Source organism: Centroberyx gerrardi, chromosome 9 (assembly GCF_048128805.1).
Source record: "Centroberyx gerrardi isolate f3 chromosome 9, fCenGer3.hap1.cur.20231027, whole genome shotgun sequence".
Classification (NCBI taxonomy): domain Eukaryota; kingdom Metazoa; phylum Chordata; class Actinopteri; order Beryciformes; family Berycidae; genus Centroberyx; species Centroberyx gerrardi.
In genome coordinates, this window is record NC_136005.1 from 11,722,864 (window position 1) to 11,739,113 (window position 16,250).

Here is a 16,250-nt window from a genome sequence, read left to right on the forward strand (position 1 = left end):
ATTCAGTTCAAGATTTCCTAGAACAGAAAATAGAAAACATGGTATTTTGAGAGTGCTTCACAAAAACAGTGCAATGTGAAGCTAGGTCAAATTAATTAGTGCTTCAAAAGGCATTGCCAAAGATTTTTATTTTTAATCTCTGTATCCAAACAACAGGGATCATGTGAGAGAGGCCACTGAATTGAAATTCAAATTCATCCCTCCAGTTCATTGCAATGTAGACCAAGTCAAGCTTTCCATTGGGTTTCCTAGCTGTCCTTCGTGAAACAAGACTGTGTGTCATTTTAAAGCAATCAATATTTTGCATGTATTTCTGTTGGGTCCAAGTGTGCCTTGGTACCAAAAACACTCTCTGTTCCCCTTCAGTTCTTTTCTGTGCCATGATATTCTGTTATGTTCCCATCCTCTGTCCTATGAGACAGCTTGTAAACGCCTGGCAGTTTGTATTGCGGTGTCTGCCCACTGCAGGTAACAACCTCAGTTGTTACCACTGGGGATTATGAATGCATATTTATTCATTGAAACCAGACAGTAGACATAACCAGACAGCTAAATGTGCAGGAAAACCTCAGCACTCTGAGGGAGGCTCAGACATCAGGGGAATTATCATGGGCTCTTTAAATAGCCTCCATTCATTCATATCCATTTTAACCCTATATACAGGCTATTATTGTATTCAGAGTAGTTATGGATACAATAAAGAATGAATGAGAATGAGATTAAATGAAATAAGACAACATGATATGAGATTAGATGAGATGAGAATTTTCAATGACATTTTATGGATTTTATGAATTTATGGACAATGACAAAAATATAGCTGTTTGGTCAGGTAGGGCCATTACTCTTCACTCTCCACTTACATATGGCATCTTGAACTACAGCCAGTCTGTCAAGGAGAGACACAGATTCAACCAGTAGCCAGGAAAACCCAGTCCTTGTATGTGTGTGTGTGTGTGTGTGTGTGTGTGTGTGTGTGTGTGTGTGTGTGCATGTGTGTGTGTGTGTGTGAGAGAGAGAGAGAGAGAGAGAGAGAGAGAGAGAGAGAGAGAGAGAGAGAGAGAAGAGTGTGTGAATGAGATGGTGCTCTATAGGTCTCTTGACAGCTCTCTGCCTATATGAGTGAGCATACAGGATGTGAGGCTCAGACAAGACTTAAATAAACACAGACAGAAATACGTATAAAGTGATCTAACATACCACTGTTATTTCCTTCTCTGACATAAAGTAGCAGTTTTGAGGTCAGATGGCTTTATAACTTTAGCTTATTTACCTTTTGGGCTTTAAATTAAATACTTTGATACTTTTAAGGTGTATATTTTTTTTTTATAGGAATATCCTAATATAAACCCGACAACCTTTGAGACTTTTGTTTTTGAATAATACCCTATGTTGTTAACGTTATGGAATAAAAAAAAGGCGAGTCTTCACCATAAAATTGGTTGAACGAGGGCGACACCGTGTGGCCAGAAGTGGTAGTGTTGCTATAAATTGTATTGTATCTAATTTTATGCCTCATATTTTAAGCAGTTGTTGTGATAAATCAAAAACAGGGATTCAGTTTAATATGATGTCCTATGAGAGTGAACCATTTGTCACTTGTTTCTGTATTTGTTTTCTTTAAACTAGGGTAGAGATTCAATTCATTCTTCATTTCTTGAGTTACTTCCTGGTGTGACGACACTCACGATCGACAAAATACCTGGCAACCCGGTGTCAAAACTAGTCCCACAGCTGAGGAGAGATGGCTCGTGAAATGAACTTTATTTGTGCTATTAATGCCGCGTTTCTGCTTGTATTCGTGTTAATTTCGGCATTTTCCGTGGCTAACGCTTCTCCAGACCGGACGAAGACGGTGGAGTTCAATGTTAAACCGGGAGGAGTGGTGCACACTTTCACCGAGGGGGTTGTAAGTGACTGTGCTCCGTTTGCTTTCCGTTAACCTTTAGATGCTAACAAACGTCCGCAAAATCTACTCAGACATACGTAATTCAGTACAAAATCTTTTTTAATTCATATATTGACTATGTGCAGATTTGAATAGAAGTCGGTGTGTAGTTAGATTATTTCGGTTTTGTAAATTGCTCCGCCGTTGATCGGTCAGACGTTAACTGAATGATCAACTGAATAAAATATACTGCGACAAATTCTCATACACCCAACTGTATCACATTCATTATATTTAAGTATTTATACTTATGAACTACATTCGGTTTGTTAGCTTTTGGAAGTGCTGTAGTCGCAGCATGATGACGAAACAGCCTTTGAGAGGCTGACACGTCGCTGCCAGAGAGCCACAAGGGCGCTATTCATTGGTTGAGAGTCTCAAGGCTCATTGATGAAGCAGTATGCATGGGTCCACTTGTAATTCCACCCGGCGTACGCCGAAACTCGCCCGGGTAGGCGGAGTCGGCACTTGTTATTTAAACGGGCGACGCCGCGGCGTACGCCGGATGGCCCGCTTCAACCTGGCGGCTGAGACCGGCGCTGACGTCACCAGCGCTCTCCTATTGGCTGAGATACTGAACGGATTTAGAAAGAGAACCAGACAAAACACAAGCAGACTGAGGATTCACGTTTTCTCCTGCAAGTTGTGATTTAGCTTTTAATGCGTTCCTATCCTTATGCCAACTGTGCAGCTAGCTGCTGAAATAAGGATGGCGCACGTGACGCACCGTCGCCGGGTGTCTTTTGCACTTGATTTTACCGGCTAACTCCGCCTACGCCGCCCGGCGTGAATAACAAGTAGTGCAGCCCATGTTTTTGTGAAGTACTTTTCAGTATTTGTCGATTTTTGTATACTTTGAAAATACAGTGGAATCTGTATCTGTATAAAAAAGTGTAAAGTGTAAAAAAAAAAATCTCTCCATATTATCATGTTTTTTTCAACAACATACAGTGTCTCCTGTTTACTCTGGCCCATAAATGAAGGAGGAAGGAAATACACTTCCTGATAACTAGCAGCAATCACATACCTGTCCCACAGTTCAGATATACCTGTTTGACAGTGTATTTACTTTATATTTCCTCTTTATTACAGCAGGGATATGAGTGTTCATTCACTTATGCCTCACAAGGGGGAACTAATGAGGTGAGTATCAAATGTCCTGCTCTCTCTCTCTGTCTGTGTTTCTCTCTCTCTCTCCCTCTCTCTTTGTCTCTCGCTTTCCGAAAAGATGTTGATTCCAGTTCAACGTCTTGCATCATAATGTTGATATGTAGTATCGTCGGTGCCCTGCATAAATAATTCTCTGTGGTTTGTGCCAAACAGCAATGGCTGATGAGCGTGGGCCTGAGCGATGATGACAGACTGTTCTCTTGCTCTGTGTGGAGGTGAGCCGTGGTGTGAGGTTACTACACACACACACACACACACACACACACAGATACAGGATCCAGAGCTGTCTGCGATGAGGCTCTGATGACTTATTCAGGCGCTTCAGCTCAGTGGCCCTGACATCCAGTGTATCAAACAGAATGTGTGAATCTGTTGCCCTTTTTCCATTTATTCCTTCTTTAATTTGGCAGGAACAAAATGCATCTGACCAGAGAAGCGACAGGAGAGAGTTTATAACATCATGTGCAGCGACTCGGGGGGTTTAAATGTCATCAAGTCTGACTTAATGAGTGCGTGGAAATGAATTAATGTGGACGATAACAAATAATTGTTTTTCTCATCTGCCAGGCCCCAGGGGAAATCCTACCTGTTTTTCACTCAATTCAAAGCTGAACTGAAGGGAGCCAAAATTGAATATGCCAACGCATATGTAAGTATCCGGTAATAGAAACACGATTCACCTCAGCTGTTATGTAGAAATGTCGTCTGCCCTGTTAATCTTTGTTTCTGCACTGACGACAGTTCCTAGTCTTCAGTATGCTAATTTGTCGGAGGCTGACCTCATAACCTGCAGAGTGTAATTATAATGGGTGTCATTTGTTTTAAGCCCTCTCCTCAGCTTAAACATCCCTTATTATTAGCCTTCAGCTTTTCTCTTACTGGGTGATTAGTCAGAGTTTCGCTAGTGCTGGACAGCAGGAAGCTCACAGCACTTTACTGCCCAACAAAGGCAAAAGTGTAGTAAAAGAGTTATTCATTAATTTTGCCTCATTGGCTGCAGCTCCCTGTCTATGTTGAGAGCAAACCTTTTGATTCCAACTCCAACAATAATTTCAGAGGGTTGAATTTACAGTGTCTGCAAAAATGTCAGAAAAACCGAGGCAAAAACACAGGCGATGAGCAATTTTGCGTAGTGTGCAAATAGTAAATCATCCACCTCTGTGGCAGCAGGACTTTTGTCAGGCCCAGGGATAAACTTTGAAGTCATTTTTCTCTCCTGTAGTTGCTTGACTTTGCCTTTCTAAGACAGCAGAGTTCTTGTCAGATGGACTCGGTGGAAGCGGCTGTCACCGTCTACTCTTTGATCCTGGCTTCAGAGACGCAGACTGAAACAACCCTTAAAAAAAAAAAAAATCAATATGATGTGTATTGAGGCAATTTGTTATTATGCCTCTGTGGGCCTTTTGCCCTTTAAATCCATGGCTAACTTGTTAAATACATGTTACACTTCTGTATGAAATTGTTAAAAATAATCCCCCTGAAACGTATTGATCCATGAACAGGATCAGGTATGGCCTAACTGCATCTTCTGGGACAGAGGCGGTGCAGAATATAACTAACCGTGCAGTAGAATGAACAAAGCACTTTCTCTGTTCACCTTTCCTTTTGGACCTTTGGTTCCTTCGCTGTGTCTCTCCTCCACCAATAATTATGTCTCCATGGAAACCTGTCATGTGTTACATGTGTCCGCGTACATTTTTAGATCCATTGTCCACTAATGGTTCGAGCTAAACCCCAGCTGGTGCCGATTTTGATCATCTTAGAACAGGCAGAGAAGGGTAAAGCATCATATTGGGACACAACGGGTTTTTTGACAACTTTATTGTTTCAGAAGTCAAACTCGGAGTCCGGTATTCAGGCTTGGCGGATGATACTTAATGGAGCTGTAATGTCCAGACTCTTTCCAAGCTCAGTCACTTAGTGGCTCGCTGGAGGTTTGCCATGTCGGTGAAGTGCAGCACCTTGACACGCCTCCTTCCCCAGCAAGGACGTTTTCTGACACTCCGTCATTAGTAAGAGCTCACGTTTCCTCCTCCTCCTCCTCCTCCTCCTCTCCTCCCGCTGCTCCGGCTCTGTGCCCTGCAAGGGAAGACAAATACACAGAAAACAACTTCCCTAAATGACGGGACAAAAATAACTCTACACACACACACACACACACACAAACAAACACACCTGCCACCCCCGCACAGCATCTCCTTGACCTTGTTGTCACACCCCCCGCTTCCCCCGGCCCGTCTGTCGCGATGAAATTGTCGTCTCCGGTGCCGCCTCTCATCCTGTTTTTTTTCTTTTTTCTCTCTCTCTCCTTGTTTCTTTCCTTCTTTTTTCACATCCTCCCTCCCTCTCTCCCGTCCTCCTCCCCCTCTCCATCATCCCTCCTGCTGTACGTGGCTCCAGTCGCAGACAGCGGCGGGAGGACAGAGTGACGTGGCTTTGAAGCCGGAGGAATTTACCGTAGGAGACTCAACAGGTGAGAAATTTGCTGTACTTCCTGGTGTTCAATCAACTCCCTCTACTTGTCATGTCAGTCTTTCGCTCTCTCTCTGCCCCCCTCTCTCTCTCACTCCCTCCCTCCCTCCCTCCATCGCCTTGCTTGCTCCCTGCTGATTTCCCTCTAAAGCATATGCTACAGCTGTGAGTGGGATGCCGTTTGTCCCTGTCGTATTATTTGTTGCTATTCAGTTTCTGCGTAAATCCCTACTGTGGCTGCAGTTCTGGACTGTGATTAGCAGGATTTGACAAGTCGCTCTGAACTGTAATTTACTGTAACTGCCATTTTCAATCAGTGCAGATTAGAGACTGCAGTACAGAGGCTTATAGAGTCAGAAATCATAAACTATCAGAGATTTAAGAGTAATCCTATCTGTGGGAGGCTAAAAGCACTTCCAGGTGTGATTTCTAGGGATAGCTTTAGTCTTGTAACTAGGTAACTGGCACTCATTGTTGAGATAAATGTTGTTGTTTTTTTTTATGTTGACTTTGAGACTAATTTGCTCTCCTTTCTGACTTCTAGTGACCCAAACAGATGGCAAGTTCCGCGCTGAACTCTCCAAACTGACCGCCGTTGGCCGGATACGACACAATGAGCTGTAATTGGTCGGAAGTCTGACTCGGCTTCGGTCATGCTGACCAATCAGAACATTTGAGCAAGCTCTGAGGTCAGGCCTCAGTAGTTGATGAAGGATGAATCTGTAGCAAGGAACAATTCTTCCTGAGTGACAACCGGAGATTGGAGTGGGATGATACTTTACTGTTGAATGCATTTGTTGTCTTGGCAGCACTTTGTGTTACAGTACAATAATTATTACATGGTATGTAATTACTGAAATGGATTTGCTCTGTGAAACTGGTACTTGGGACGCAACACATATGGCTGAAATATTTGACAGACAGACGATAGTATAGATATTTTGATTTTTACCACACAGTCCTAGTAAAAATGCTTGCCGTGAGATTCAGTGCTTCCATAGTTGTTTCTTAGTTTCTGAAGCTTTACAGGGGGAAATCTATTTTGATCCATTGGGGCTCACTGGGAATGTATAGCGGATTGGTTTCTGAGGGCATGTAGAGTATAGATAACATATCTAGAGTAAGGAAGGATTTATTCATCTTATGTTAATCCTGGGGAAAGTGTGTAATCCCCAATGTCGTCATCATACGCCTCATAAACAATTACAATTTCTCCAATCTCTTTCTTTCTGTTTTGAGCTGCCAAATGATTACTGCGCTGTTGAGTGGAGCGCCTCAATCTCTCTCTTCATCTCTTCATCTCTCCCTCTCTCTGTTTATCTGCATCTGTTCCAGATAACTCTAAGCACCTCATTTGATCCCTGATCACCAGTCAGTAACACTGGTGATACTTATTTTGTTTATTTTTGGGTTTTTTGCCAGAAGTGATACTCAGTCTTAATAGGGCAAATAGCAGCTTGACAGCATGATGTGAGGAGGATGTATGTCATGGCGAAGAGAAGCCATCACAAACTCCTGAGTCCTGAACCTGAACCCTTTGCTTGCACCCCTCGGTGCCACTTGTGTGGATCAGCGAGGATATTGGACAGATTTCAGTAGTACATCATTATTACAGTCCCCGCCTGCTCCCTTATATACCAGGTGGGATTGCCTTTATCTTCCTTACATCGATCCAATCTTCTTAGATCCACACAAGTGTCCTGAGGATGAGTTCTGGGGATTGATTTCGGATTTGAGGATTTGAAGCCGTGAATGGATTGCCTGTGAGAGAGACGTACCGTGCTCTGTCTGGGTTCGGACTCTCTCGTCTTGTCTGTCTAGAGGTGATCCTCTGGCTTGAGGAAACGCTCGGCAGGGACTTGGCCGTCCCCTTCGTCACCGACTAGGCTCCCTCAGGGGTCACGACAGGAAATACCACGACCAGATGCTAACTCGGAACGGAAAGACAAGACACAAGACAGACGGGACGTTACTTATTTTTGAACATGTTTCTTTTTCTAATCCTTGTTTGTTCTGATTCAGTATGATGCGTGATGGATGTTTCAATAAAGTCATGTTGTCACTTTGCCGGAGATAACTCAATGTTTTTGTCTTGTTATGTCAGTTATAATCTGATTGAACCTCCCACTGCCTTGTTAAAGGAGAAACATGAAAAGAAAGAAAGGAGAAATTTGAGTGCCAGCATAGAAGCATAAAATATTCTAGCACAGGCAGAGCTGGGTCACAGTGAACCTGGGTGAATTTTTATGCCCCCTCATATCTGTCTGAAATAATTTTAGTACCGGCACTAATGTCTGCCTAATTTAAACTGACATCTGTATAAGAAATATTCCAGAGTTTTGGTGCAGCACAGAAAAAGGAAGTTTCCCAGTCTTAATATGTATTACAATGAGCATTACGAAGAATTGGTTTCAAAATCTATACGCTACGTATATTCATATATTGTCGTAGCATCAATGTTTCCATGAGATAAAGAGCTTCCATTGTTCCTTCTTAGTTTCTGGGGAAAAAGGCTTTGCAGGATGAATCTGCTAAATCCAGCGGCGTATATGGGAATGTATAGAGGGTTGATCTTTGAGGGCTTATAGAGATATAGAGTCAGAGGGGATTTATTCATCTCATGTTAAGCCAAGGGAAAGTCAGTAATCTTAATTGTCCTCAAATTAGCATGCAAAATCTTTGACGCAAGAGCTATAGTATATGCTGCAACCACTCAATTCCCCAGTGTAAGTGGTGCCTTAATGTACAATGTAATCATGAATGTAATTATTGATAAAGCTTCCTAATTTCACGTCCATGCAACAGAAAGTCCTTGGCACACTTGAGTTGTTACAAGACTACGTACCTTACAAAACATACTAAGGACCTTACACAGTCTCTTATTTGCATTTGCTTTGCACATCTTATTGAGAAAACATGTTGGTCTTGTGGCTTTCCTCAAGTATTTCATCTCTCAGGGCCCAAAGGCACCTTGGCCACCGAGGCGTCATGAACCCCCCCGCCTCCCCCCATCCTCCTCCCCCTTGTATCTCCGCCAGTGACATTCAGGGTATTGTTGTGTGACAATTGCAGACTCTGATTTCCAATGTTGTGGCCTGGTGGAACAAATTTGACACTTTGTTCTCAAGATGGTTGTCTCTATACTACAATAGCTCTTTTATTTGCCACCAGTTCACTCTCTCCTTCAGAGGGTTACAGCTGCGTCTGTGCTGTCGTCCAAATTCTAAACACAAAATTTACTATTTGCCATCTGGTACCACTAGAGAGGTTTACTTTCAACTTTTCCCCCTAGAGTATGACCATCAGGAAAAAATACAGTCGGCGCTGCCCAACACTGGCAGAAATTATGTTGGCGTGCATGCTAAGGAGCTCTGATTGGAACCATGTTTCACAGTCAAAAATCAATTTTGGGTTTGAAGTACATGAAAGAGCCACAAGATGGCATTGAAATGAACAACAGTAATATATACACCCTCTGTGACAATGACTGCAATGGATCTGTTTTGGAGAGGACGATATCAGATGGCCTAAATGGACGAGGCATCGATTTGCTGTGGTAAACGTTTGTAATCACTCTGGCCGGCATTCCAATGATAGTTTCTCTTTCTCTTTCTCTCTCTCGCTCTCTCACACACACACACGCCTGCCCCCTCTTTGCATCTCCTGACATTTGGAGGGGAACAGATGGAGATTGTGGCTGGGTGGGTCAAGCCAGAGGCAGCAAAGGAGATGGGATTTCTCTAACACCAGGGGCCCTGTGAAGGGTACAACTACCGGCCAGCTGCCCCCTGTCTCCCCTGATAGCCACCCAGGCTTTGGACTGGTGACCCAGTCCGCCCAGAGCCAGACAGCCTTTTCACTTCTTATCCGGCCTTGTTAACTTCCTCATACTACGTGACCTTTCCAGCTCCAGATCCATCACAGATCTCCAGCCTCGCCTCCCCTCGTGTACTTTTCACACCGCTGAGCCAAACCAGTCTGAGGCTGAACTGAGGTGTAGGTGTCACGGCCTGGTTGTATCATCCATTACCTGTTCTAACACAGACAACGCAGATGCATGTTTGCACCATAGAGGAGTGCACAGATTGACGCGTACTATGGTAATCAAGTCTTTATGTGTCTTGTCGTCTTACATGAATTAGTATTTCCTTCATATTTCAACAGAGCTTATCCAATTAGGCCCTTTCTGTGCCTTTTAAAGTATGCAGTCTGTGGGAGTCTGTGGGAGTCTGAGAGCTGCGGCGCAAAGGGATGGTTTGAGGTTCACAGTGAGCATCTGTATAGGGGCTCTTGTTACCAGAGTGGTAACCCAGACAGCTGTTATGATGCCCTATGTTGTTCAGTGTACGTACTCTGAGATTTGCTAAAGAGGAAAAGAGAGAGGGAGAGAGAGAAGGACGCCAGGATAGCCAAGCTGTTCTGCCTGACATACTCACCTCAAGTTGCTTCTTCGACCCGTCACCTTGGAAACTTGGTCTCAGCTCAACTTGGCGAGCCTTAAATCGCTCTCCACTCGCAGATTCACGGCTGTTGCTGTGAATATGGCTCTGTTCGATCAGCCTCCCCCTCCTGTTGTGTTGTCTCACACTGTGGTAGAGAGCAGCCTCCTTTTCTCGGGGTACGGAGGAGCCTTGCGGGGCTCCTTGGCTTTCTTCATGCGTTCAAAGAGTCTATGGTGCGGGTACGGGGGAGGCTTGCGACCCCTGCGGCCTTGCGGTGTTGGAGTTTTAGTTGTGTCTGCAGGGGCAGACTCCCGTGAAGTTGGGTGAAGGATCCCCGCTGAGGATGCTCCACTCTCTCCATCAGCCTTGGACAGAGTTTGTGTTTCCGAGTCCCTGGGTGGGCAGCTGGCAGAGGGAGGCTGGGCCGATGACGGAGAGAGCGGACTGGCAGATGGGTGGTCGCCTTGTGGGGTCCGATAAGACCCGACCTTGGTCTCTATGATGACAGAAGGGCTGAGGGCAGGGGGTGGGGGAGGCTTTGGAGACAGGGGGGAGGGAGGGGAGGAGGGCCCAGGGGAGTGAGGCCGAGAATCGGGGGTGCTGCTGGGGTGAGAGAGGTTTACTGTCAGAGGGGAGAGACCAGGAGTGGGAGGCCGGACAGGGTGGGAACTGCTTCTTTGGGGCGAGGAAGTAAAGTCATGGGAACTGAGGCTTTGAGGTTGAGGCGGGCTGCCGGTTTTGACTGACGCAGCTGACGCAGCTGAAGGATTGTGGGTGTAGGGCGGCGGTCTCCCTTGTTTCGGAGAAGACCCGAGATTGCAGCTGAATTGGAGTGTTTGAATCTTCCCTGGTGAAAGCCCAGCGGTTTGGGTGTGCGGTGCCACACTCGGAGGAGATTGGCTTCTGGTATGATTGAGCGGCTGACCTCTCCTCAGGGTGCCAGATGGGTCTGTGCTTCCTGGCTTGGCCTCCTGCTCCGAGGGCCGCTGATGGTTGCTGCCTACCGTGACCCCGCTGGAGCTGGAGCTGGAGCTGGAGCTGCTGTCACTGGGAGGCTTGGCACCATCGCCTCCTCCTCCCCCTCCCCCTCCTCCTGCACCCCCCTCCTGCTCCTCCTCATTCAGGTCAATGGACGAGGTCAGATAGTCAATCTGCTCCACCACCTGGGAGACACACACAGCGATGTGGTGATAAATAAAACGATGGGTAAACAATGAACTCCCGTCAAATTGAAAAAATATTTATATGAAGAGTTGTGTTCCAAATTGAGATATCCACCTTTTGAACAAAAACATCTACTCTCACAAAATGATTGATAGCACACAATTAAAACTAATTTTAACACTGGAGCCTCTATATATTGGAGATATTGAATGATGAAATGATGATGAGTTATGGTAATTTAAAAAATATATATATATATGATATGTAGCATTTTAGAAATGAACTCTTCACATATACAGTATATTTCTAGAATTATGCTGTTTTTTTCATGAAAAGACCCTTTTTTAATTTCCCCCGTAACTTACATGAGGTTGATACTACATGCCTTAGTGTACTCTAGGAAACTGTAGTATAAGGATTTACCTCAGCCTAAAAAAAGGATGAGGTAACTATTTCATGAAAAGTGGGTATGCTGAATTTAGGGTTTACCCTCCACTGCATCCCTGCATACAGAGAGACACATCATACATCATGCACAGGCACACACAAATAGATCCACACATTTAAATGAGTGCAGACCGTGTAATGCAGGAGCGTATGCAGAAGAACCAACACACACAGACACACACACACGCATAGACACACATACACAAATGTATGCCACAAAGGCACAGTCAGGCTGGTGGACACACACACACACACATACACACACACACACACACAGTGATGGAGGCTGGAGAGATTGGAGAAAATTACACTGGGGAAAATGTTTGACCTATCTCTCCACCTGCTCTATGTGAACAGATAAATCCTCGGTCCCTGCTGGAACAGATGAATTATTGTTTTGTTCTCTGTGTTCAACAACATCCTTGCTGATGTCAAAGATGACCTGGTTTGTCTTTTTTTTTTTTGTGGTAGCTTTTTGGGCGAGGCATTTCATATTACTTTGAAGTGCAGCGCATATGCACATCAAGTGACTCTGGGCAGGTGCTGCTTGTTAATGTCAAGAATCAGCCAAGATAAAAGAGCAGAGGACCCCAGGATTTCGTCTTCTACTCCCAAGCGTGTTTATTAAAAACAATGTTTTGACCCCTCAGGTCTTCACAAAGTTGTTGGGCGCTGATGAGGAGACCAAAAGAGATGAACATGAGTTGTACGGCTCTGTCTTTCATTTAACTTTCTGTTGTTTTTTGCCTATTTGTTTTGTGACTCATTGAGAACTCTTTGTATCTCAAAATGCCCCAACGAAAAATATTCCTATAATGTTCCTGGAAAGAGTTAGGCCTATAGTTTTGCTGTAACATTGTCATAGTATCCTTGTAAAATTTATCATAGGACTATTCTAGTACTTTTTCATAATGTTGATTGATTATTAATCGTAGCTGAGGGTGCTGCTCATGCAACAGAATGATAAAACAGGGCTTTGAAATAAATATGCGACCAAAGTCTTCTCTAGTGCCATATCCTCCTTTGATCTGTCTTCTTTGTTGTGAAAATTTGGGATTTTCTATCACAGCATTGCTTGGTGCACCCCACCCCCACCCCCCACCCCACCCCCCCTCCCCCGCTCCCTCCATGTGTAGCCTATGCTGTTTATTCTGTGTTATATTATTACTGTCACGCGAAAACCCCTCACACCGCACAGCCCAGATGATGAGGTTACTACCTCCAGCTTAGCTCCGGCCCCGCAGATGCAGATCAAATGCCAAGAGGGGAGCTGAGAGGCGAGATTTACGTGTCACTTTTACTGGATGAGGAATACGAGGCAGAGATGCTTAGCCGTAAATGGATTATAAAAGCATCGGAGCTATCCAGCTGCGCCCGAAGCAGCATCTGTCAATAAGGAGGGAGACTGGAGAAAGAGATGAGAGGACGGAAGGGATGTTAGAAGAAGAAAGAGAGAGAGAGAGAGAGAGAGAGAGAGAGAGAGAGAGAGAAGCGGGAGTGGGAGGCTACTGCTTTGCCTAATGTTACACAGCATCATCACATCAACCAGTGAATGCATTAGGCAAATGGGGCATAACTATTGTCACATCCTCCTCTATGAATATTTACTGATAAATTGAGTGTAGCATATGTTTAGAGACAGAGCACAGTGGAGAGTTGGAGAAACAGTTTGCAGACTGTGGTGGTTCAGAATTAGAGCACTGATACTACTGTGCAAACCTGCTGCTGACTTTTTAATGCATGTTAAATTCTGCTGAGGACACACATTTCTTGCCTGCATTGTTTTGTTAAAGTATACAGGCCCTCAAGGGTTTGAGCATAAGCATGAGCTTCTCCTCCTTAAGGAAAATGTTTAAATTACTGTGGAAGGATGCAGCAACCAGACACTTTCTCTCTGGCCCCCTTCTGAACTATAAATCATTTGTTTATTTATCTTTGAGTCCTGGGAAGAATAATTATTATAAGTAGGTGAATTGGCTGAATAAACATGAAGTGAGATTACAGAAAAGGATAGGAGGCAAACATGAAACGACTTATCAAGACACCTAGATCTCGCTATCCCTTTGATCATGAGTTCTGCACAACACAAATGCGACATCCGTTACCTCTTTCATTTCCTGGTGGACGTCCTTCAGGGCTCCCAGGACCTGCTCCAGGTTGTCCACCACCCGTTTGATCTGGTTTCGGACTGCCTTTCTGCTGCACCTCGGCCCCGAGCGGCCTGCTTCCTTCCTACAACTCTGCGGCTCTCCTTCGCTGGTCGGCCTGGGCTGGACCCACGTCTGGTTCTGGCCCCGGATCGCGATGCGCTCCGAGCTCGGTCTGGGTTTCCTGGGGCCTCGTAGGGTTTTGGTGCAGCCCAGGTCTCTCTGAGGAACCTCGGTGGAGAAGATGACTCCGTGGAGGGTGCTGGGGCCGTTGAAGCCCTCCACAGGTGGGTCCCTCAGCACCGTCAGGTCTCTCTGGCTCTGGGAGTTCCTGCTCTGCTCTGTGATGTAGCTGAAGCTGGAGCTGAGCCCCTGCTGCCTGTCTATAAGTCCCTGTGAGTCTGAGCTGAGCCAGCTGGATGAATGGAGGTCTCTCTGGTGGTAGGTATGTCTGGCGTAGTGCCACAGCTTCCCCCTCCCGTCCTCTGCACACACCACAACAGGCACCTTACAGTTTGTCTCCTGACCTTTGCACTTTCCAGGCGTTGCAGGAGCAGGAGCAGGAGCAGGAGCAGGAGCGGGTGCCAGGAGCGGCCCGTGCTTCCTGGCTGAGGGGCTCGTCCCGTCATTCTGGGAGTGGAGGAGGTTCAGGTGGCTGCGGTGGTTCCTAACAAAGGAGCATTCAGAGTAGTAGTCCTGGACGCAGGTGGAGCTGTCGCCCAGACCCGACGGCCTGTCCCCTGGACTAGTCCCCGTGTCGGAGTCTGGGTCAAGCTCTGGAGACTGGCTCCACCTGGCAGGACTGTCCTCCCTCTGCTTGCCCAGGCTCTCTGGTAGGATGTGGTGCCCCCTCAGCACCACCGGCAGCCTCCTGGCCAGTCCCACGCCGTTACAGCGAAGCTCGCCCTTTTTCTCCCTGTCCTTTCCCTGGATTAGCTCCTTGGAGAAGAACCCGATCCCCTTGGCTCTCTCCAGCGGGGTCAGGTTGTTGCGAGGCTCGGTGCTGCATTTGTACGGTCCGTCGAGCCCCAGGTCACTGCTGTGGTGGGGCTTCAGACCATTGCGCAGCCAAGGGAAGAAGTGAGGGGTGTGGGGCTTGAAGCCTCTCTGGTCCCCAGGCCCTGGAGCCCTGCTGTCAGAGAACATGGTGATGGATGATGCCCAGCAGCCTCACAGAAAAAGGAAGCAGGAGAGGAACAGGAAGACTCTTGAAACAGAGGGAGCTTCCTCCTCTTTTTTTCCATGAATCTCCTCCTACCTTTGCCATTAACATAGACTGTACTCACTGATCTCTCTCTATCTTTATTGTCTCTCTCTCTCCCTCTCTGTCTCTCTCTCCAAAACTTTCATCTGCTCTTTTCCCTCCTAAGCTCAGATCCAGCTCCCACCCACCCACTCCCCTTTTCCTGTTGAAGCCTGTTTCTGATTGTATCGCCTTGTTTTTTTTTTTTCTTCCTCTTTTCCCTCCTTTTCTGGTTCTCCTCCCACTATTCTCTCCGTCTTAATGCTCTTGAGCCCCTCGCCCCTTCATTGGCCGGGCCTTGGAGGTGCCGAGGGCCTCTCTCCGTCTTCCTCTCTCTCTCCCTGCCTGCGTCTCACTGGCTCAGTAGCAGTGGCAGGCTTCCTGTCTCTACATCTCTTTCCCTGGCTCTCCCTCTCTCTCTCTCTCTCTCGCTCTCTCTCGCTCTCTCTCTCCCCCTCCCGCACTGCGCTGCGCTACCTCCTCTTCTCGCTCTTTCTTCCTCCCACTCCCTCTCAATGCTGTAACTCCCTGTCTCTATTTCCCTTTTCTCTCCCCATCTCTATCTGTTCTTCCCCTGTTACACTCTCTTCTCATCTGAAAACCCCCGTTTCCTTCGTTATCGTTCTCTGCCTTTGTCTCTCTCTCTTGCCCTGCTCTTTCTTTCTCTGCTTCCTCTCTTTCCCTTCTCTTTCGCTATTCTCCTTCTCCCTCTTTCCTCTGACTCTCCTGCTTTCCCCTCTATTTCTCTGCCCCCTCTCTCTTTCTCTTTCTCTTTCTCTCTCTCTCTCTCTCTCTCTCCCTCTCTCTCTCTCTCTCTCTCTCTCTCTCCTCTTTCTCCCTCCCCCACCCCACTTCTCTTTTTGCCATGGAGAGCAGCTGAACTTCAATCAAGATGCCAGTGTTATTAATCCCCGGTTAGCCAATGTATATCCACGTGAGTCCCCCTGCCTCTGCTCTCATCTGATTACTCCTTTCCTGGCTCAGCCCTTCACAATTAAATGCCTAGGATACCAGAGGGGGTTTAAAGGAGTTGGGGAGGGTGGCAGGAGGAATAGGGGCCACATAATTGCGACCTATAAGATCAGAGATCGGCACCGGTTTGACAGAGCTGCCCGGCTACAGACAACAGCTTGCCTGTGGCACGGCTCTCCCAGGCTTATTGCAACTGTCAGCAAATAGTGTCATATTACATCCCAGTTGTTTTGTTGTTTTATTTT

At 46.2% G+C, this 16,250-nt stretch overlaps 2 protein-coding genes across 2 annotated transcripts; one reads left to right on the forward strand and one right to left on the reverse strand.

Moving 5' to 3' along the window:
- Nucleotides 1–1,696: 1,696 nt before the first annotated feature.
- mydgf (myeloid-derived growth factor) lies at nucleotides 1,697–7,656 on the forward strand. The gene is made up of 6 exons (XM_071921808.2): nucleotides 1,697–1,909; nucleotides 3,041–3,091; nucleotides 3,272–3,333; nucleotides 3,686–3,767; nucleotides 5,519–5,591; nucleotides 6,135–7,656. The coding sequence occupies exons 1-6, from the start codon at nucleotides 1,745–1,747 to the stop codon at nucleotides 6,212–6,214; spliced, it is 513 nt and encodes a 170-aa protein (XP_071777909.1). The 5' UTR covers nucleotides 1,697–1,744; the 3' UTR covers nucleotides 6,215–7,656.
- On the reverse strand, nucleotides 4,802–14,936 carry LOC144539729 (uncharacterized). Its single transcript, XM_078285653.1, has 3 exons — nucleotides 13,749–14,936; nucleotides 10,027–11,195; nucleotides 4,802–5,197 (listed from the first exon to the last, which is right to left on the reverse strand). The coding sequence occupies exons 1-2, from the start codon at nucleotides 14,934–14,936 to the stop codon at nucleotides 10,173–10,175; spliced, it is 2,211 nt and encodes a 736-aa protein (XP_078141779.1). The 3' UTR covers nucleotides 4,802–5,197; nucleotides 10,027–10,172.
- Nucleotides 14,937–16,250: the final 1,314 nt, after the last annotated feature.

Bases quoted from the DNA above. Each gene is read 5' to 3' on its own strand.
- mydgf (XM_071921808.2), top strand. From the start codon at position 1,745: ATGGCTCGTGAAATGAACTTTATTTGTGCTATTAATGCCGCGTTTCTG. The intron at 1,910-3,040 runs GTAAGTGACTGT...TCTTTATTACAG, and splicing joins ACACTTTCACCGAGGGGGTT to CAGGGATATGAGTGTTCATT. The intron at 3,092-3,271 runs GTGAGTATCAAA...TGTGCCAAACAG, and splicing joins CACAAGGGGGAACTAATGAG to CAATGGCTGATGAGCGTGGG.
- LOC144539729 (XM_078285653.1), bottom strand. From the start codon at position 14,936: ATGTTCTCTGACAGCAGGGCTCCAGGGCCTGGGGACCAGAGAGGCTTC. The intron at 11,196-13,748 runs GTAACGGATGTC...TGTGTCTCCCAG, and splicing joins TCCACCAGGAAATGAAAGAG to GTGGTGGAGCAGATTGACTA.